General features: G+C 36.7%; 1 protein-coding gene across 3 annotated transcripts in view; it reads right to left on the reverse strand.

Annotated features, from left to right (window-relative positions):
• Positions 1 to 23,327, reverse strand: part of ITPR2 (inositol 1,4,5-trisphosphate receptor type 2) — a 465,227-nt gene that overhangs the window by 232,625 nt on the left and 209,275 nt on the right. For all 3 annotated transcript variants that reach the window (XM_070494990.1, XM_070494989.1, XM_070494991.1), the window contains 5 exons: positions 20,979 to 21,101; positions 20,129 to 20,329; positions 17,838 to 18,089; positions 14,689 to 14,814; positions 1,173 to 1,301 (listed from right to left, as the gene is read on the reverse strand). In XM_070494990.1, coding sequence (XP_070351091.1) covers positions 1,173 to 1,301; positions 14,689 to 14,814; positions 17,838 to 18,089; positions 20,129 to 20,329; positions 20,979 to 21,101 — 831 coding nt within the window. The remainder of the gene's footprint in view (positions 1 to 1,172; positions 1,302 to 14,688; positions 14,815 to 17,837; positions 18,090 to 20,128; positions 20,330 to 20,978; positions 21,102 to 23,327) is intronic.

A 23,327-nucleotide genomic window follows, 5' to 3' on the forward strand; every position in this document is an offset into this window, starting at 1 on the left:
TATCCACGCATTGTCAAAAAGGCTCATCCAAAGAAAATACAGTCCAGTCTTGTGAGTTTCAGGGCTATTTAAAGAATACCTCATTCAACAAACACTTATTACCTACCCACTTCATGACAGGCACTGTGCCAGATACTATAAAAAACTGATTATTTACATTTCAACTATATTCCTAATCAGAAAAACATGGCATTTCTTGTAGCCAATGACATAAATGTAAGTAAATTTTTTATAATCTGTGGCTTATTTCCAAGCATAAATAGAGCAGGTGTTCTGGGTTTATTTGTTTGTTTGACTGATTGAATGTTTTGGTTTCATATGATGCTCAAGTAGAGGAGACAACAATTTTGACCTACAAAAACAATTTCATATGGTTTTATCTAATAGTTTAAAAGTTTTCTCTAAAGAAAGTATAATTGAAATTACATTTTGATAATACACAATCACTGTAGAATATTTGGGAACTGCAGAAAGGAAAATTGCCAATAATCCTACCACGTAGGGAGAATCAGTACCAACATTTTGAAGATATTTACTTCCTGAGTTTTTCTACATATATATGCACATATCTTTACACACACAAATTTGGATGATACTATAATGCAATTCTGTGGCCATTTCACTTAATATTACTTCATGATCATTTTCCTTAGTCATCAATATTTCTTTTAAAACATAGTTTTTACTTGCTATGTAATAAACCATGCTACAGTTATACCATAATTTATTTAGCTATTCCCCTATTTGTGGACATTTACAGTTGACATCAATTGTAAAGTATTATAAACCCTTGAATGAAAATCTTAGTATATAAATCCTTGCTAATTTTTTGAGGATAAATTACTAAAGTAGAATTATTGAGTCAAAATGCCTATCCATTTAAAGAATCGTATCATTCATTTCAACACTTGGCAAATAGTCAATATACAGATATAAAAGTTCCTGTTATGCTTAGAGGGAGAGGAAGAATAATTCTACTTGAAGATAAGTCCTCTTTATTTAAAATAAAGTTGGTAAACTCAGAAGGGGTTAATAGTAAATAATATGAGAGAAGAGTGATCTTCAGAAGTATAGGAAGTGACTTCCTTGACCAGATTAAAGTTTTTTCTCACTCAAATAAGGTAAATAAATTCTGTGCAGCAGAATGGTTTGTATTCATGTGTTTAAGTTACCTGGAGGCTGGTACTGTTGTCTGAAAAAGGAGAATTAAAGAAACCGCTCACAATGTTCATTATTGACTCAGTAACACACTTCTCCAAGAAGGTGTCTGCGTGTTTCCTGTCTGTGGTTGTATTGCAAACCTGGAAAGAAAAATAAAACAACTCAATACATTTTATTACATCTTTGAATTATAACTCAACACTGTAATGTTCTAAAAAATTATCCTGATATTGTTTATAATGTTTCTTCTGCTTTTTAAAGTTACTTTAAATAGACACATTTCTGCCTAAAATCCATTAAAATTGTATCATTCTGCAGTAGCTTCTCCTTTAAGTTTTATTGTCATTTCATCCTTGGACCAGAATTCGGTCAGACTCCGGCTTCTTCTTCCCGCACCACTTCTCTCTACTTTTGCACACCCACCTTCTCCCTCCATCCCCAAGTTTGGCTTTGCTGGAAAACACTTTTCCATTCAATGTGAGGAAATCAAAGAGGAAACAGTTCTTATAAGAAAGTAGTGAACGTGATTGATGGTAGTTTATATCTCTACACATTTTCACTTATAATACATACCTGGCCCAAACTGGAGCATGCAAACACAGAAAACATCTGGACAGTACAACAGAAAGCTAAAAGAAAATAAAACTTTCCAACAACTTTGACTTTTTCGTCCACAGATTATCTGGGAAGCACAAAAGAGTAGCTCTGTGTGCTTTCTTCTCAGGGTAGGTTAAGCAAGGTGATATAATGCTAGAGCTGAGGATAAATCAGAAAAGAACACAGGCCTGGTTCCTGCTCTGATCTTTACATGTGATTAAATGAGGCAGCAATCGGTGCTTTTGCTAAACAAACTGTAAATTCCCAAGTATGTCAGGGTAGACAAATTGCAAAAGCTAAGATACATGGTTAAAAACAAATTTTTAAAAAGTTGAGTGATGAAAAGATAAGAAACATGAAGATAAAAAGGGAGAGGGAAAGCATAGGGTGTGAGAAAAGACTGAAAAACCAGGGTAGAGTAAGAAAGTTCAAATCTTCACACAATTACGGCCGGTAAATATGGTGGCCATATGTTCCAGATGTTCCAAGACACTCCAAATTCTTACATAATTTTTCTTCTTTTCAATAAGGTGATTCATCAAAAGAATAAGTAAATCTAATTTAATTTGATATTGCTTTAAAAGCTTTCACACAAATAAATTCACAAAAGGGGAAAAAAACTCCCTTCTCAAATATGTCCTAATGTTTTAGTTTGGAAAATAACAAGTGTGTGCCAAATGGAGTTAGAAGAAAGAGCACAGGGTTTGTTTTGCTTCTAAGTCATTTCTCATGGGGGGGGGGGCAATTGACTTTATCCTCATCTATCAAATGACACCTGCTTGACAGGGTCGTATTAGAACTAACCTCATGGAGTTATTGCAAGGAACAGTGCAATTAAAGGAAAAATATTATGTCAAATTATGTAATCTTTCAGTTTCAGTTATTGCTTAGTTAATCTTTTAGTTTTCGTTCTTGTTCCAGCATATAACACAGTGCCTGGCATACACAAGATGTTCAAAAGATGTTTGTGAAATGAATGAATCAATCAATTAATTTTAAAAATGAAAGAATAGGGGCCGGCCCCGGGCCGAGTGGTTAAGTCCTCGCGCTGACTCTGGTGGCCCAAGATTTCACTGGCTCGGATCCTGGGTGCGGACATGACACCACTCACCAGGCCATGCTGAGGCTGCGTCCCACATAGCACAACCAGAACGACCTACAACTAGAATATACAACCATGTACTGGGGGAGCTTTGGGGAGAAAAAGAAGAAGAAAAGAAGATTTGTGATGACAATAAATTTTTAAAAAATGAAAGAATAAGAAAGGACTCATTTTGTTTTAGGTTAACTTTGGCCTCAGCTATATTTAGACCTCTAACCTAGGACTAAAATTTAATGTGGTCCTAGAAATAATATAAAATTGATTTTCTCATGATGGATATGAAGTGGGATTTATTTTGTTTAGTGTCCTTCCAGCACTGGCTTTTATAGTGAAATTTTCTGATATGTAGGATAAAAACATACTCAAGTTGAAAAGGCAGCAGACCAATTCCACCATAACCAGCCCAAATAACTTTCTTCCTCATCCAGTGACATTTCATACAATTGTGTGGGGCTCTCTGGAGCTATTATGGTATCAGGCTGCATTACCTGAACCTGGACATTTGCTAAAAAACCACCCAGAAATTTGCTTCCATCAAATAAAAGTAATCTATTTACTTTTTAATAACAGTAATTATTTACTTTTAATAAAAGTTTATTTTTATTAACTATTAAAAATTTAAAAATCTATTATATTAGATTAATAAAAGTAATCTATTTCTAGATAAAGGCTTTCCTGAAAATCCTGAGTAATGAACAGTCTGGGTTTTCAAGACTATGTGGAGCCTATTCCTCAATTCATTTGGATAAGAAATTCAAATAATTTTTTTAAGATATTTTTTCTGCCCCATATGAATGATACCATTTTTACCTCTAGAGCCTTGTATCCTACACTGTAATGTAATGGATAGGCAAGAGATGTAAGAAGCCATCTTTCTTATTAAAATACTTTCAAACTTTTCAGAAAAAAGAGAACTCAGTAAATAATATTTCTTTAACCTGTCTTTTATTTATTTATTTTTACTGCCTCTTTCCAATAAAGATGGAAAGTGGCTCAAAAAAATTACATCATATTAACATTTTATGTGTAATACATTTATTTTCAAAGTTTCAATCTGTTTGCACACTTTATTTACATACCATTATTTCCTATAAAACATTCTCATGTACTGTCATTATCTAAACACTTTAAAAGTGTTAAAAGGCTATATTTATTCCATCATTCTAAAGCACTATACTATACGTCAGCACCATATCATACTATACTAAAGCACCATACTATAATCCATTTTTGGAATGAGTTGAGGTATACGTAACCAAAAATACAAATCATTTTCCTAGTTATTTCCTTCTTGCTAGTATTTTATGTGATTCCTTTTTTTCTTTTCCTGTTATAAGGAATTGTACAAAATTATTATTTTTACTTTTGGATGTTTTTAGTATATTTCATCAAAAGAAGAATCACGAGATGAGGGGATACAGACAGTTTTATACTACTTGCTGGGCTGATGCTCTGAAATAACAAATTTACAATGCTATTAACAACCTATCTGTGGATACATAGGATGTTCTCTCATTACCACCAACTACCTCTTGTTTCCAGGCTTCGTTTGGATTCAGCTGATGCGAGGCCCTGGCAGGAGATCAGAGTGGAAGAGAAAGCAGGCAGGTACCTACTCTGTCTCTGCCTCCATCCCCATCTCCTTCTCCTTGCTGAGGCTTTAGCAGCATCTGCATCTCTGGGTACAGCTCCTGCTGGAGTCCTTCTGCAGTGTCCAAATTCTCTCTGGGCTCCAGTAACACTGGCACTCCCCTTGCCCCTCCAGGCCTGGGGTGGAAACAGCTTTTGCATTGTTCCCAATTCCTGAGCACTCCTCTGTCCCTTCTTGATCCCTTTAACCCTGCCATATCTCTTGAAGCGTGCCACCTGTTTCCTGCTGAAACTGACTGCTCTTATGTGCAAATTATCATTTTTGCCAATTTAATGATACCTAAAAGTTATTTTATTTTGCAGTTCTGACATTGCTAACAAGGCTGGGCACTTCTCATGTAATCATTTCATGCCTATATTTTGTCATGTATAGACAATTCAAACCACTTTAAATGAAACCTGGATAATGACTGATAGCTTATGTATCAGTTTAACATATTCTTCAGAATAAGCACTTTTTGGTTGCTGTGGCACATGTATTTTCACATTCTGACTCTTTATTTAGAATATGCACTTTGTTACACAATTCATTGTATAAAACAGTTGTTATTAGCATTCAGGCACTATTTTTTATTTAGATTATTTCCATTTAATATAAAGAAGAAAAAAAACCTATTTCAGAAAAGAAAATGATATTCTATCCATTTTTGTTCTGGTTTTTTGTTGGAGTCCTTCTTCCATCCCTTATACATCTTGACTCCTATTTAACTCCTTAAGCTCTCTGGAATTTGCTGCTGTAGATGACCTGATTTATGGATTTGGATTAATTTTGTCCTGTATTGATCTCCAACTGTCCTCCAAACATTACTGAATAGTGATTTCTTGCCTCACTCTTAGGTTACTTGAGGTTTGTCTTACAGTATGTCACCAATAACTATTTAAATTTCCCCCAAAATCACTCCATACACCATTATGTTAAAAATATTTTAATCCAACTCTATAAGAATGAAATGATTTTCAATGGTTTTACAACTTGAAAAATAAGTCCACCATCATTATCTTTTCCGAGGGGAAAAAATCCACCTTTTGAAATAGTTGTCCTCTTCCACTTCCAGATGAGTTTTACTATATATTTGTCAAATTTCATGAACTATCACTTAGGGACATAAATTTTTAAACGAAAATTAAATATTGGATTAGGAGTTAGAACAGTGAACCAAACTAAACAGAGTCCCTACTCTATTATAGCCCTTATTCCAACCAAGAGAGACACACAATAGCCAAATTAATAAATATATAATATAATTGGTAAAAATAGAGCAAATAATAGACTCTAGAGAAAAATTAAGATGGGCCAGCAGTACAGAGAATGCTGCAGGAGGAGTGGGTGTGGTCAAGGACTACCGTTTTATTTAAATGGCTTGGGGTACATCTCTGTATAAGGCAACATTTTAACAGGAACTGAAGGAAGTGAGGAAACAGCCCTGGAGGTGTTGGGGGAAGAGCTGGTAAAAATCTGTTTCCACCAGCAGAATGTAAGTCCCTGGACACCAGGAACCCGTCTGACTTGCTCACCACTGCACATGCAGCACCTCAGCACATAGTAGGTATTTCAAAGCATTTGTTGAAAAAACAAACCTTAAGTGAAATTTCTAGACATAATTATGTCTGACATTTCTCTCCTTGCATATAAGATGTGCCTTCTCTCTTCTGCCCTAAAAGGGACTGCTACTCTTCCAAAGACGATAGATTTGGTGAAATAAGTTATCATATGCTAGAGCAGCATTGTCTACGAGGACGTTCTGCAGTGACGGAAATCTTCTATATCTGTGATGTCCAACACAGTAGTCACTAGACGTGCACGCTCACTGAGCACCTGTAACGTGGCTGGTGCTTCTGAGGGACTCGATTTTTCATTTTACCTAATTTTACCAAATTTAAATTTTAACGTGGCAATTTGTTACCCTACAGGATACAATAACTCTAGGGCCAGTAACATACTCTTGATCATAGAGACCAAGGAATACAAATCCTAAGGATCATTTTTGTATTCCTCATAGACAGTAAAAATGTTCCTTTAAATATTTGAAGTGATATCACATATTTACTTTAATTTGCATTGCTTTATTCATAAGGCCAAAACTTTCCAAACATTTGCTTTTTATATCCTTTTACATGAGTCATCTGCCCATACGCTCAATTGGCTTTCTTAGAATTCTAAATTCATTTTTTAAGAAGATAATATTTTTCTTAACATCAATATATATTAATTGTAGGAACCCTGAAAAAAATATAGGAAAATACAAAATGGAAAACAAAAATTATCCGTAATCCTAAAATCCAGATAAAACCACGTTAACATCTTGGAATCTTTTCTTCTAATCTTTTTGCTCTGCCATATATATTTTACACAGTTGAAATATTCTGGATAGTCAGTTTTGTATTCTCCTTTTTATACTCATCATTCAATCATCAGTACTTCTCACACTATTAAAAATCCTCAAAAAATAATCTCAGGGACTCTTTAAAATCAATCTTATGGATATATCATAATTTACTGAACCCTTTCTCTATTACTAAATATTTAAATTATTTCCTACTCTATATTATTATAAAAGCATGTTGAACCTCTTTGACCATAAATCCTTGATATCATTTCTAATTATTTCCTGAGGATAGATTCTTGGAAAGTAAGTTACTTGACATGTTAAAAAGTATGAAGGATTTTGTTTGTTTGTCTGTGATGAAGATTGGCCCTGAACTAACATCTGTTGCCAATCTTCCTCTTTTTACTTGAGGAAGATCGTTGCTGAGCTAACATCTGTGCCAATATTCCCCTATTTTATGTGGGACGCCACCACAGCGTGGATTGATGAGCAGTGCTAGGTCTGCGCCCAGGAACCAAAACTGTGAACCCCAGGCCGCCAGAGCGGAGTGCACAAACTTAACCACAACACCACCGGGCCAGCCCCTGAAGGTATTTTTTAGTGTATTACCAAAACGCTTTTCAGAAAAATGACATAAATTTATACTCTCATCAGCAAGGTATGTGGACCAACATTTAATATTATCTTTTTACTTATATCTTTTTACTCTTAGAACATTGATAGCTGGAAATTGGATCTTATTTTCCTTTGTATTTTTAAATAATTTTTAACAGTTGACTTTTTTCAGGCATTTACTTGTATTTCTTCCTCTATAAATCATCAATGCCTGGATTTTGCACATTTTATTATTAGATTGTTAGTGTTTTACTTAATATACATATAAGTTGTTTATGTAAAGGTTATTAGCCTTTTTTAAGAGGTATAGTAACTTTTTCTATTTTGATGTCGTTTATTTCTATGTACGATGTTTTTATGTACTTAAGTTTTAAATTTTCAAATAGCTAAATGTCTATTGCTTTCCTTAGCCAATTTCATCCATTGCTTTTATGCTTAAAAAGAACTTTCTCATTCAAAAACAGATCTCCACCTACATTTCCATCCATCTTTATCATTTCATATTTACCTCTAAAATCCACTGCAATTTATACTATTATGTGATGTTACGTTAATAGCTGAGCTCATTTCACCCCAAATAACCAGTGTCCTCAAATGTCATTTTGATTTAGTTCAAATCAACAATTTTTGTTGACTGCCTATTCCATGCTAAGAATGTTCTATGTACCTGGGATCCATCAGTGAAAAAAAAAAATACAAAAATCACTACCCCATGGAGTTTATATGATTAATTTAATAATCCAGAGGTGGGCAAACAATAACCCATAAGTCACATCTTGCCGTATCCATTCATCTACGGCTCCTTTCCCGTTAGTAATTGCTAGAACAGTTGTGATATGGCCTGAAAAGATGAAATATTAACTATCTTGCTCTTTATAGAAAAAGTTTGCTCATCCCTGGAAATGACCAATCACTTCCCTACTAATGGGTGACAATTTCTTTACTATATGTTAATAGCTGACGTATGTAAAAATCTGTTTCTGGCTACTTATTTCATTCCATTGATATGCCTACTTAATTCTATGCTAAGACCACACTTACTTTGTCTTCAAATTCACCTCTTAAATATTTTTAACTTGACATTTTTTTTCTTTCTGCTTTTTCTCCCCAAATCCCCCCAGTACACAGCTGTATAATTTTAGTTGTGGATCCTTCTAGTTGTGGCACATGGGAAGCCGCCTCAGCATAGCCTGACAAGCAGCGCCATGTCCACGCCCAGGATCGGAACCAGCGAAACCCTGGGCCGCCGAAGCGGAGCGCACAAACTTAACTACATGGCCATGGGAACCGGCCCCTTGAGTTGACATTTATTTACCTATTCCACAAATACTTACTGAGTAGCCACTGTGTGTGAGACACTGTCCTAGATCAGGTATGCAGTGGTGAACCTAACAGACAAAGTCCTTGCCCTTCATTTGTTTCAGTAGAAACAAACACGAATACATATAAAAATGTCAAGTGGGGTTCTACAAAGAAAAAAAAAGCAAGTGAAGAGGAGACAGAGGGAAGGTGTGGCTACTTGACATAGAGTGGTCACTGAAGGCCTCTCTGAAGACTAGGCAGGGAACTGAAAGAAGTCAGGAAGATCCCTGGGGGAGGAGGGCATGCCACAGGTGTAAAGGTGCTGTGATTGGAGTATGTCTGGGATATGTGAGGATCAGCAAAGAAGCCACTAGATGTAACAGCGAGCTGGCCAGGAGGAGAATAAGAGGACGTGGGGAAGGGTCGGTGGGCAGGGGAGAGGCCCAATCATCTAGGGGTTTTACTCTGGGAAGAATCTGAGCAAAGGAGTGACCTGAACCAACATTCTTCTCCTTCTTCTCTTTTTAAATCATTTGGCTGCTGTATGGAGAAAAGATGGAGGCAGGGGGAAGAGTGGAAGCAGAGCAACAGGTTCTGAGGCTATTGCAATAATCCAGATGAGAGTTAACGGTACCTAGGAGCAGGGTCGTAGTGATGCAAGTATTCAGAAGTAGTCATATTTTTGGCATTTTAAGGTTAGAGCTTGCAGAATTTGCCAAAGGACTGGATTTAGAGTGTAAGAAAATAAAGTTAACAGACAACACCAAGGTTTTTTCCTGAATGCCTAGGTTGAATAACGGAAAAGCCATTTACTGAGACGCAAAAGACTTGAAAGGAATTCGTTTTGAGACACGGGAGTGAATGAAGAGTTTGAGGCTGGATACGCCAAGTGGAGATATCATGTAGGCAGTTGGATATGTGAGACTGGACATCAGGGAAGGGTCCAAGCTTCAATCAGCCTGGTATTAAAGTTAGGCGAGTGGATGAGATCAGCAAGCAAGAGATTGTAGACTTCTCCCCAAGAGAAGGCAGCAAGTCTAAGGTTTGCACCTGGCACATTCCAATATTAAGAAGCTGGGAAGATTCAGAGGGAGCAGCAAAGGAGACTAAGAAGGAGTGGCAATGAGGTGGGAAGCAAAAAGAGCGAGACTGATGTCCTGGGGCCTAAGGGAAGAAGTGTTTCAAAAAGAAACTGACCAACTATGATAAATGCTGCCAATGATCTGAAGAGCAGAAAGTACGATGCAGGCCAGGCTCCAACCAAACATCATTCGAGAAGAGTCAAACAAGTGTTCATTCCAAGTGGGCACCATCATTACAATTCAGCATGAAAGTTGAGGAGAAAAATAGAATTACAACTGAAGGAAAGGTGCTACATGAAGAATAAGATTTATAGAATACTTTATACTCTTCACTTCCCTGCAATGCTAGCTAATGAGGCCACATGAAAAGAAGTTCTTAAAAATGAGACTTTTCAATGGCTCGTTCAACTTAAGAAAGTCAAGAAAATTATAGAATCAAATCATCAAGCAAAGAAAACCTATTCAATCCTACCAAATTAAAGAACTTGGAAAGTGTGTTTCAAAGTACATATAAATTTTACCTTTACTCCTACTTTCTACCCATCTGGTAAGCTAAGTAAAGGGAGAGAATGGCTTAAGTGATCTATCTGAAAAGGAAATACTCTGATTTGTCTTGTTAAGCAGTGATTGATGGGACAATGACATGACAGTGGGTTAGGGGTGCCTCTAAGTTATTTCTTAGTCTAATTTCATTCTGCCAATACATCTCTTAGAGTACTATTGGCCATTAGAGAATCCTGAAATTGATAGCAAAATTGGGAACATCTTTAAAAGAAAAAATATAGTATGAGGCTAACATTGACCACAGCCCACTCACCTCCATGTGCTTTCTAATAATGACACAAATCCCCTAGCTTTTGAAACAGCAACCAATTATAAAGGCAAGGAAAAGCACTTCTGCTCTACAAACAGCAATTTAGCTGAACTGGAACGTAGATCACAGCGGGCTCTCATTAAACACTCTGAAGGAGAGCAGAACAACTTTTCATGGGTCTACTAGCTTTGCTACCTGCCCAAATCTGGTGTACTTACAGGACATGGATGCTGTCTCTATTAGGAAATCAGAATGGAACAAGTATGTGAAATAATCTAGCACCAGTTTATTCAAAACAGTCTTTCACAAAGTTTTTTTTATATGGGTCTCAACAAGACAAAAGACAAGGGGGTACAAACAGGAAAGCGAAAGATACTAATTAGGGCGACTCTTTAGAGAGCTTTACCCCGACCAAACAAAAAGAACCTGGTCATGCTGACTCCAGAGAAAGATAAGAAAGGTGGCAGGTGGCGTGAGTGCCACCACATACTAATATTTCATCTGCCTTCATGATTGTTCTCCAAATTCTACTAAAATAATCATCTGCTTTGTGCTGGCTGGACCCTGACTAAAGCACTGGGTTCCATCCCAAATGCTATACTTTTAAAACACTGACAAATTAGAGAGAACCCAAAAGTGTACTGAAAATAACAAGGAGGAGCCGTTGTGGGAATCACTGCATTGGGCTGCGGCAGACTTCCCAGCTCTGCTACTGGCTAGACAGTCACCGTGTACTAGCAAAGTCATCTCTCTGGAACTCAGGGGCAAAATTCTGAGGTCAACCTAGATGATCTTAAATTCCTTTAAATTGTATACTTTTAAACACCCACATCTTTGCTGAACTGAATCATTTTATGTTGCTGCAGAAGGAAGAAATGGGTAAAAATTATAATACATAAAAATTTGGCTCAATATAAGATCCTTTAACAATTAAAGTTGTGCAACAATGATACTAGTTGTCTCAAAAAATAGTGAGAACATTGTTAATGGAAATAGCAGGTGCTTACGACTGTGACCTATATGACTATCAGTTTCTTCCAACTCGGAGATCCTATGATTCTTTAGGTCCAATTTACCAAACCTCTTTTCTCCAGATTATCTTCACCATTTCTCAGTGATGTAAATCAGTTGTTCCAGGATTTCATAACTTTGTTCTGATATCTGAATTTCGTCCATCTCTATGTCAAGTCACTATTGTGCATGTCCAGCTTCATAAACATGATTTCTGGCTCTTGCCTGTGCTGAATGGTCTCCTTTTTGGTTATCTTCAACATTATTATTTGATATAGGTCTTGGGGAAGCTTTTTGAAATTGTTTTAAAGGCTACATATACCCTTGTAATAATACCGGTGATGTTACCATGATATGGACGAAATGGATGATGTTACCAACTCTCTTAGTGCCAAGGACAGCTAAGAGCTTTAACTGTATTATATCATTGAATCCTCCTAATAATCCTATGAGGAATGTGTTATTATTGTATTCATTTTACAAATAAGGAAACTCAGAGTCAGAGAGGTAAGTACCCTGCCCAAGGTAACTGAGCTAGTAAGAGGCAGAATCGGGACTTGAACTCTGGTCTGGCTAACACCTGTAAAACGCCTACTCTTAACTACTATGCTCTGCATAGTTCTCAAAGCAGTTCTCAAAGTGTGGTCCCTGGACCAACAGCTTCAGCATCACCTGGGAACTTGTTAAAAATGCCAAGTCTTACAACTACCGAATCAGGAACTCTGGGGGTGGGGTCAGCAGTCTGTGTTTTAACAAACCCTCCAGATAATTCTGACACTCACCACAGTTTGAGAACTACTGCTCTACTGAACTGGAAATTTGCCTAGAAGGTCACATTCCACTTATTTAACCACATTTTTTGTATTTGAATTTGAAAGTACGTGGTGACCCTTAATCATTCTTCAAGGGAAGAAAGACTAACTCCAGATATGGAAATGTCATGTTTCCTGTCCCTTCCTGAAATAGGAAGGGTGATTCCTTGCCATTCTTCGTGAGAGGATAAGAGAATTGCTGCTTTAAAATATGAATAAGATGGAAACAAGAAGGAAAGAAAAAAATGCTTTTGCAGTAGAGCTAAGCTGTTGTGGTTAGACATAATGAGTGAATAAACCAAGATCTTGAAATTCCCCTAGAGCCTTTATATAACAAATAACATTGTCTACTTAACCAAAATAGTTAAAACAAAAATTCTTCCTACATGCATACTTTCTTAAAAAAAAAAAGAATATATACATCTTTGCCTTATGAACACATCAATGGAAAGAGTGTTTCCAAGGTAGCATAATCAATGGCAATCATCATCAGCTTTCTTTGGTTTAAAAAGTAAAAGTCCTTTAGCTTGGCAGCTCAGGCTGCCTAGAATGTGACCTTGGTCTTTTTCAAGCTTATCTTTAGTCTGTAGCACTGTGCAGCTCTGCAAATCAGTCTATAATCTCTTTAATATCTTCCCACACGTGCAATTTTAAAGCTCAGTCATCGGCACATAAACTATCCTTTACTTCAAGGTCTCTGGAGATACTTGTAGCGGATCAGATGTAGGGCTTCACAAGGTCATGGCGGTACCTATGAGTGGTGTGTAAGTCCTGTGTAAAACAGGATGATTTCTCCCCAGGGGCAGGTTTACCTGAGAAGGGTAATGAGTGGCTTGTAGTTACACAGAAATGACGTAAAATAGGAACTGCCTAACTTTACACATGCTCGCACACAGCAGAGCTCACTCATGCTACACCACATCAAAGGTAAAGATAAGCACACTTCACCTGCAAGCCTTGACTAGATAAGAGTTCCTGGACTGGAACAATACATGACTTATTGTATCATCCAAGATTTTTCTCTGATGTCCGGGTCTGCAGTCGATGTTTTATTATATCCCCTTTGATTTCCCTCCTTCCAGAAAGGATTGTGGAGAGGCAGTGAGCTAATGGATAACAGTTGGCATCCATTCTTATAGGACAGTGGAAATATGGACCTCACTAGCTCCTCTCCAAATACATCTAAAGGAAGCCTACGTAAAGCTACCAGCACTCAGGAATGCGGGAAGCCAAAGGACTGGGACAGGCCACCATAAGTCATAAAAGTTCTAAGCAGTTATCTATACACTATCTTCTACTGGTGAAACTCTTACTTGAACATTAAGTCTCATAATTGTAAATGGAAAACTAGAGAATATCCCAAAAAAACCCTAAAATAATACACCCTGGATGTTATGATAATTCAGAACGCAAAAAAAAAAGGTTAAGATATATTAACTGAAATTAAGTGCTATCTATCAAGGAGATCCCTTTCTTCCTTTCTTCAGTCATTCATCATTTACACAATATTAACAGAGCAAAAACATATGCTGGACAGTATCTAGAAAATGCCAACCAGCTCCACATGACCTCCCAATCCCCCCCAAGAAAGCCAAACAAGAGGAAACGGACTCAAAGGAAAAAGCAGAATATATTTTGATGGACATGAGTAAAAAGCACCAGATGCTTCAATTACTGGAGCACACTTCCAAAGCAGACTCCGAACAGCCAACAGCGAGCAATGCTGAGTCCCGAGTAGTCTGGTCACGTAGCTATCTGTCTGAAAGCGGGAGTCAGGACCTCTTGAGATCTCTTCCGTCTATGGTTTGTAATTGCATTCATGAGAAGAGGGTGAATACAAATTGACCTCTGCCAAATGTCTTCTCTAACCAATGCAAAAAGGCCACTAAAATTGCATTTAATAACAGACCAACACAGTTAGATGTAAAAGTAGAAATGAACACTTTGTTGCTATCAACACTGTACTTGGCATTTTGTGTATATTAAATCATTAAATCTCACTCACAATCTTGTGAAACCCATTCACAACTTTTTGAACGCAATGGATTACATCCAAAGATAGCAGATTTAATTCCAAGTTTGCACCCAGATGCTTGACACTGTTTAGTCAAAATACATATCAATGACCTTATTAAACATGAAGTAGTATTTAAAGAAATCAAAGTGTAAAGAATTTAAAAGTCAAAGTATTTAAAGAAGTCAAAATGTAACTTACCCTTGCCATATCTACCAGGAAGTTCTCAAATAATTTCCAAATGTGGTTACTTGTGTAGATTTCTTTCATTTCCACTTCAGTGTCAACGTAACAGTGATTAACAAAATTCACATACGCAATTTTAACCTGTGCGAGTTTCAAATGCAAAAGACAGTGAGTTTTCCTTATTGTTCAATTTGTAAATATCGTTATGAAAAATTAAATAAAATCTGTGTTAGTTCCTATAGTTGATTATAGAAAGCATTCCCATTTCCCTTCTTTTATTACAACTCTCTATGCCCTGACCCAGGGTAAACGCATGACCTCGTATTCCATCCCCAGTGACTGGGGCGACACTGTGCACTTCACTTAACCCCAGTCTACCATAGTGGAGACACTAGGAGTTAAAAGTGCTCCCTTTCCCCCTCCTCTCCCCTCCTCCTTTCCTCTCCCTCTCCTCTCCCCTTCTCTTTCTGTCTCTGTCATTCTCTCTCTCCTTCTGCTAAAGTGGAACAAGGTAAACCTGAACTCCAAGCCATCTTCTTCAGGTGTGTAGAGGAAAATTATGCTCAAAAGAAGAGAATGAGGCAAAACCACAAAGGAAAAGGGAACAAGAGATGGAAAGAATTCTGATATTGTTTGAACCTCTTGATCCATCTGAACAACTATCCTTCAAATTCCCAAATACAGGAGTCAATAAAATTCCCTTTTTTTATTTAACCTAGTTTCAGTTAGGTTTCTGTCACTTGCAACCAAGAGAGTTTTAATATAATGTTTAAATGTGTTGACTAAATAATACTTTATTGCCATTCGAAAATACATATTTTTTTTTTTTTTTGAGGAAGATTAGCCCTGAGCTAACTGCTGCTAATCCTCCTCTTCTTGCTGAGGAAGACTGGCCCTGAGCTAACATCCATGCCCATCTTCCTCTACTTTATATGTGGGACGCCTACCACAGCATGGCATGCCAAGCAGTGCCAGGTCCGCACCCGGGATCTGAACCAGTGAACCCTGGGCTGCCAAGGCAGAATGTGCGCACTTAACCGCTGCGCCACCGGGCCGGCTCCCGAAAATATTTTTTTAATTGATATTCATAACTGTTTACATCATTGTGAAATTTCAGTTGTACATTATTTCTTGTCTGTCACCACATAGGTGCTCCCCTTCAACCCCTGTGCCCACCCTCCACCCCTCTTCCCCTGTAACCACTGTACTATGTCTGAGAAGAAACAGGCTCACAGTTTACAAAAAAAATTGTATTATTTTAAGAGGTAGTAAAATTCCTTTCCAGATTTAGCAAAATTCCTCATAGAGGACTGAGCTGAGTCTCACCAACATATACCATTTCTAAAGTGTGTAGGGCACTAGTTTTTGTCTTTCATTCTCTTTCACCCTTTCTTTTTCTGTGTTCTTTTATGAAAATGTGATGAAAGTTATAAATCTCCCCAGGAAAATGCATATACATAAAAAATCAGGTAAACAGTTTCAGGGATTCATGGCATCCAAGTTAGAACAATGAGGAATACAGGGCCAGCTTTCATGCCCTTAGTGTTTACTTCTTCTTGACTGAGGTCTAAAACAAACCTTCAATGACAGGGTACCTGTGCCAAGTACCGATCACAGGGTAGGGAGACATCCGAGCCATTCAGTGCATCATCATAATCATCTTGACAGCAGCTAATATTTATTCATTGTCTGCTACATGGAAAACACCTTCAGCACTTTGTATGTTAAGTAATTAACAAGTTTTGTGGGGTTTTTTACTTATATTAAGTAAGTAATATCTTACTTAATTTACTAATCCTCCAACAATCTTATCAGGAACACACTATAATTATTTCACTTTAAAATTGTGGAAATTAGATTAGAAAGGTTAAGTAACCTGCTGGGTCAGTCACACAGCTGAAAGTAATAGATCCGGAATTCTGATTCATTCTTTAATTCATTCATTCATTCACTCAAAACATATTAATCGAGCATAGACAGGTTCAGACAATATAACAGTGAACAGAGACAGACCTAGTTGTCATCCTCATTGACTTTATAATCTTGGGAAATGATGTGAGGGCTACAGATGTTTGTTAACTAACAAAATTGACATGTCAAATTTTGAATTATAAACTCTTGTAGCCTCCACTATGGGAGGCCAGGGAAGTCTTCCCTGAAGAAGAAATGCTTGAATCAAGATCTGAAGGCTGAAGAGCAGTGAAGCAGGTGAACATAATACGTAGGAGTTCTGTGGTCAGAGAGAACTGCATGTGGGAAGAGGCACGGCCAGAATTAGGATCTCAAATAAAGACTCACCCATGGATCTAATCACTACACTACGCTTCCTTTCTTTGCCATCTTATTTCAGATCAATCAAGGCATGAAGCACCCTTGGTTTGAGGTGTCAATAATTCCACAAAATTTCCCAAAAATATAACTTCAAGTCCATCACTATATAGGACTATCTGGAAGTAGAAAAGTTAACCTAACTTGACAACTTTTAAGTTACTGTGATTTAAAATATGTGGATTTATATCATACTCAGTGTATCACACATTTATGAACTTTGCAACAATATGCCACAACAGTAGAAAAGAAAGAAAATGTTGCAATGTACATTCCTGGAAGCCTCATTAATCCTGTTGGCAGACAACCAGTTTCTAATGAGTTTCTTCCCTATCATCAGAGCCAAACTAGGACAGAGGGTAAAAGATAATGTGTGAATAAAACAAAATATGTGTCCATATTTCCAAAAATGCATCTATTCCGTAAAGCAAGGTAAATCTACCGAGTCTAACAGGCTATCCTGCAGCACCATCCTAGCCTCTCCTAGCGATGATGGTGAATGATTTATGAAGTATCTATTTTATGCTCAAGAACATACCTGAGGTTACGGTTTGATCATACTGCCATACTTAGAACTTAAGAGACTCCTGTAGTAGCTTCCAGTAAACCAACAGTGGCTATACTTTAAAAAGGTTTATTATCTTTCATAGCTTCTCATAGAACTAAAAAAGTAAACTTTTTCATGCTCTTTTAAATTTTCGTAGCTATATAGTTAAGTACAATTTCTTGACTAAATATATTATCTCATTATAAACAGTAGGATGGGGATTTCTGGTACTTATGCACTTAAAAAAGTAATAACAATTCTATAGCTGCTAAGCTCTTGCCAGGCTTACCTCAGGGATGCAGTCGTCATGGGTCACCACCCTCACTATGTCGTCCAGGGGTAGAAGGGAATTGCACTTGATTTCAGTGTAGACATTTTTCCCCTCTGTGCATGCTGCCAGCAACTCTACAAGGGTGATGTGGTAGGCCAAGGGGCCACTCTCATCCCCTCGGTCTCTCTCTGAACACATCATATGGAGAAGGATGGGAAATGATGCTCTATCATTGTAAAATATCAGGACATCTTCACCCCCATTTATCAACTGAAATGATAATAAGAGAGTCTACATAGCAGTCCAAATGTTCATCCTTGCAGTTATTTCCAAAGGCTAGGTCTACTCCTAAAAATAGGAAACACATGTATCTCTTTGTAAAAACACAGACCATATTACACAAGAACTATACCAAGGCAGGATGGTAAAAGGATTCCAGTCAGGCACCAAGTGATTAGCTACGAATGTTATCAAAACTAGTCGGGGAGCTATGGGAGAGGTGGATGGGGGCAAGAACTAAATGACACAGATGATAGTAAATTGTTCATCAGAGAGTTACCCACAGAAATTAAACCTGCAAAGTATTCGAAGAAAGATATTTCCCTCTACTTCAAATGGAAGACTCTATTGCCAAAGCATGAGAATTCTCATAAGTCTAATTTTACTAAAGCAGAATAAGATATCCTCAGCCCCTTCAGTACTGACAGAATAAGTAAGCAAGTACATTGAGCCAAATGCGACTCTACAAGAATCTGAAAATTCCATGTGTCATGCATGGGCATCAGTAGAGAATGGAAGTGAAAGCAGAGATGGGACAAATAAAGAAAAAAAGAAGACTTTTAAGAAAGAGAGACAAAGAAATAAATAAGTAGGGGCTTTTAGGACAAAAATTTTCCTTCCTATTTCATTTATATAATTTTAGTGGAGAATTTCAGCAGATGGTAAATTACCTTTTATTGCTCAAACTCCATAACGTCTCATTGTCTATCTATTATCAGTACTAATTTTCTGACTCCAATGTGAGATATTTTGGTGGGTAACACAGCTTATATATTTTTTCTCTATTTTATTTAAACTGATCACATTTAAATTGATAAGATAATTCATTGGCTTACTTTGAAAGTTTTGTTGAAAGAGAATGTATATGTGTCAAAAATATGCATTATACATTAATACAATATAATATTACAAATACTTCTTGACACATAGAGACACTTCACCTAATAAGTATCATAGGACAGGCTTAAATATTTGCTGCTTTCCCATTTTCTTTCTTCCCTTGATGATGATAGTACAAATTCAAACTACCTTCCACATTTCTAGACAATGAAGAACTAATGTTAACGTAAATGTAAATAAGAAAAAGGGAAATTTTACAAGTTTTAAGTGTTCCTTAAAATGTTTAATAACAGTAACTTATATTAAAATTTCAAAGTTTTAAGCTGAATTAATTTTAAGATTTCTATGGGGCAGAAAGGACTCATATTGTATCAAAGTAGAAATCATCCCCATTCCCAAATTTAAGGTATCTAATTATGAAAATCGCCCTAACTCAATATAATCTACTACATAATTGTTTGGTATCCATGGCTGAAATCTGCCTTAATCCATACAAGCTTTTAGAGAAACATCAGGTCACAGATCAATGATTTACCCCAGTGGGCTCAAAGAGCTGTCAGTTCCCCAACGTATCACTAGGTTCCTGGTGAGTAACTTATTCATTGCATAAATCTCGCTCAATGTCAAACATCCCAATGAAAAGAGCAAATAAATGAAGTACTCCATCCATTTCTCTTCTTAAATTTTTATCTTGCTCTAAATAGCCAAGTTTTCACATGTAATACATCACTGATGGATAATTTCTATCAATTAGTTTAATTCCCTTCAAAGCTCTCGGCAAATAGTAGCAGAGAACATCCATTCTATATTTCAGGAACAGAATAATAAAGGCACTGGGAAAGCAGAGTTTAATCCATTTTTCTTATATTGTGAAATCTTAAAAATATAAAATTTTTCCACTTTCATTCTAAATAATCTATAACATTTCACTGGATTACCTATTACTTAAAACACACAAATACATTAAGGATCACAAAGAAAAATGAACTCTCAGAAAATTATAAAATCAACTTATGATATGTTCTTTCATTAGATTTAAGCAAATCATATTTGTGCTTGTTAAGCAGTCATGATTAAACTGCTTTCCAAACCTATGATGTTGGTGGTTTTTTTCATTCTAAATCAACAGAAAACACATATTTGAGCATATTGTTTATGTGAAGCTGATAAAATGCAAACGGAGAACATACCTCTGTCATTACCATATCCTGGCATTTCTTCACATATTTGCCATCTGCTTTTACAATCGTTTGCAAAAACCTCAGGTACTCCACGTGGCGGCCGTGCGTCTCGATGCAGTGGACGAAGTGCTGCACAACTCTCTCGCTAATTTCATTGCACAGATGGTAATTGTTCATGAAGATGTGCCGCATGGTTTCTGCTTCAAGGAGCTAAACAGAGAGGAATGTGCCCTTGTAATTCTGACAAGATCAATTTTCAATTTTCTATTCTACTGTACTCAGACTAACTTCCCTGCTTGTGATCGGTTGTATATTTTATGCAAAGCCATGGTGAGTTTTCTGTGCTAGTCTTCTACAAATGCAATGAGATAATTTACCATTAAAAGAAAACTGAGATCACAAAGGAATCTAGTTGGAAAAAGGAGCTTATTATCATAAAGGTCAACATGGTGGCAACAGTATTCTTGAGATTAATTTAATTTTCTATTTTTCAAAGTTAGCACTTCCCTAGTATTCTCTGACACTCATTTTACAAAGCAGAAGTAACTCCACCTTTGAGTTTTCCATATTTATCTTACTCATGGCATTGTAGAGTCAGTTCTTTGTTCTATTATACCTTTTTCCTAAGATTAAACTATATACATTTAAACGAAATTGTCATTTGCAGGTAAAATTTGTGTAATTTTTCAAGTCTCTTTAAATATTTCCCTAATGGAAATAAAAGATAATCACTTTTAGAGAACTCCTACAAGGAAAGAAATGAAGTGGTGAAGATTAATAAACTTCTATTCATCAATGCTGCTAAAACCAATGTGAGGGACACTTTACTATAAATACTAGAAGTCTTTAAAATACTTACACCAGGAGTTAAAAACAAATTCAGGTGTTTATGAAGGAGAACTTGATTCTGTGGATTTCCCCGACAGAAATTCTGCAGGAATGTATGGGCCAGATTCATTACTTCATTCATCTTTTCATCGTTCTGTAAGTTAAAGAGTAGCACGTGAGACAGCAGAACAACATACCAGAGCAAAAATATTATCAAAAAATACGTTCTTTCACATGCACACTTCTCCTCTCTGCCATTGTTGTATGCTCCCCTTTCTCTGTACCTTTTATTTCTACACTTCTCCTGGTTACCCCCACTATATCCCCTCACTCCTGTTTTCTAGATGTTTCTCACCTTATCTTTACTTCTCCTATTATCTGTTCTGCTTCACTCTTTCAACCTGCTTATTCTTTCACAGTCCGTCTGTCTTTCTCCCCAGCCTTTCTGCATGTCCACTACATTTCCCCATCTCTGTATAGAGTGCCTCTTTCTCCCCTCCCACCTTTTGCTATTTACTTTGTCTCTTACTTCCATCTCTTCCTTTTTCTCTTTGCTTTCTCCTCTCCTCTTTTCTCCTCTCTCTCTTTGCCCCCTCGTTCTAAACACATGTACTGTTTAGTCACTTTCCTTATTCACTATCATTTTCCAAAGTCCCACAATACTATCATTTGCTTATAGAATCTCAATAAGAAAATTAAGTCTCAAAACTCAGAAAGAATGCAAAGTTCTCTTCTTAAAAATGGTCTTTTAACAATATCACTGAAACCACCTAAATTTTTTCTGGTTAGTTGATTGTCTCACTTGTCATGTGATCAGCGTCAGATACAAGATGGACTCGTTTTGAGTAGTAGCTCCTATTAAATAATTTCAATGTTTTCTTTTTTCCCTAATCTAAGAGTCTATAGTTTATGCCATCTATAACAAAACAAACAGCCTAAGATTATTAATAGACCTATTTCCTCCTATTTAAAAGAGGAATGAATTAACTAAACTAATAAGCCAAAAAAAAAAAATCCATCCCTAACTTAAAAACAGGAAATTTTTATTTCAAAATCTGCTAACACTTTCCTTTACTTGTGTAATCCGGGGATAGTCAACAGAGATCAAAGGGACTTCAGCCACAGGAATACCCAATTCCCACTGAAAACCTGGCCGGTACAAAAGAACACCAAGGCCAGTTCTACTGTATTTGATACTTCTTTGAAATTCTCATCTTATTCTTTTTTTTGTTTCTGAACAATCCAGTTATTAAAACTGAGCAAACTTACAAACACAAAGGAGTAGTAAAATAGTCAATGCTACAGTTATATTATTAGAAGAAGCAATTGATCACATGTCCAATGTCCATGTCACAATATCAAAGATAAAATAATGCGGATAATAAGTGCTAAGGATTTAATTCCTTTTGTTACCTTTCAATGCCTTTTACTACATTCTCTGCCACACTATGAATTATGCCACCTAAGGAATGGTAGCATTTATAAATTTACATACTAAAAAGCAACTAAGTCAGAGGGTGGGTAATCCAGTATGAGGAGTGAAAGTACAAGTGGGGAGGGCATCCACACAGAGAGGCCTGGCATGGTTCATTGGTGTCCAAAAGAGATAAAGAGGGCATCCACCTGGGGGTGTCAGAGCCTGAGTGAGGTACAGAGGGCATTCGTATGGAGGAGTGGGCAGCAGTAGTGAAGGAAGATTAGTTAATACAGAGTATTAATAAATGAGTAACTATATTAACACACACACATATTTCCTAGCTTTGTCTATTTAGAGGGCCTGGAGGGACAAAACTCTCACAGCAATAAGTAAACTTAGTTCTCAGAACTTTGCTTCCAAATACGATTCCGGGACTACTTAAAGAGATGGCTGATATCAGAGGTGGAGCAAGAAGAATGCAAGATGAGCCTGGAACATTTTAACGTGCAAAACAGCAAGGAACTACTCAAAGAATGATGAGGACATGTTAGAGGACAGAGAAGCTAGCTTGAAGAGGCTCCACTCGCCAAATCTGAGACAACCTGAGAATCGAAATAAATAATGAAAGAAACCTAATATAACCTATTGAATAAAATGAGCATCCACAAGTCCATACTGATGAAAATAAATAACTGAAAAAATGGAAAGTTTGATGAAGAATGGGATATTTTACTTAGTTTCAAAGAGCCTCTCCACAAAATACTTATTCATTACAAAGCAAAAGCGAGTACTTCACAGTGGAGAATCCTGGCAGACACCGCCTTAATCAAGGGATCATAGTGAACACCAGCAGTAAAGGGACAAATTAAAATTGTGTGCAGCCTGACAGGAAGTGGTGGGAAGAACTTAGTGTCACTTGTTACATTCCTGCCAAAGATGCATAACTGAATCTAATCACAAGGA

The sequence above is a fragment of the Equus asinus genome, chromosome 22 (genome assembly GCF_041296235.1).
Source record: "Equus asinus isolate D_3611 breed Donkey chromosome 22, EquAss-T2T_v2, whole genome shotgun sequence".
In the NCBI taxonomy this organism is placed as follows: Eukaryota; Metazoa; Chordata; class Mammalia; order Perissodactyla; family Equidae; genus Equus; species Equus asinus.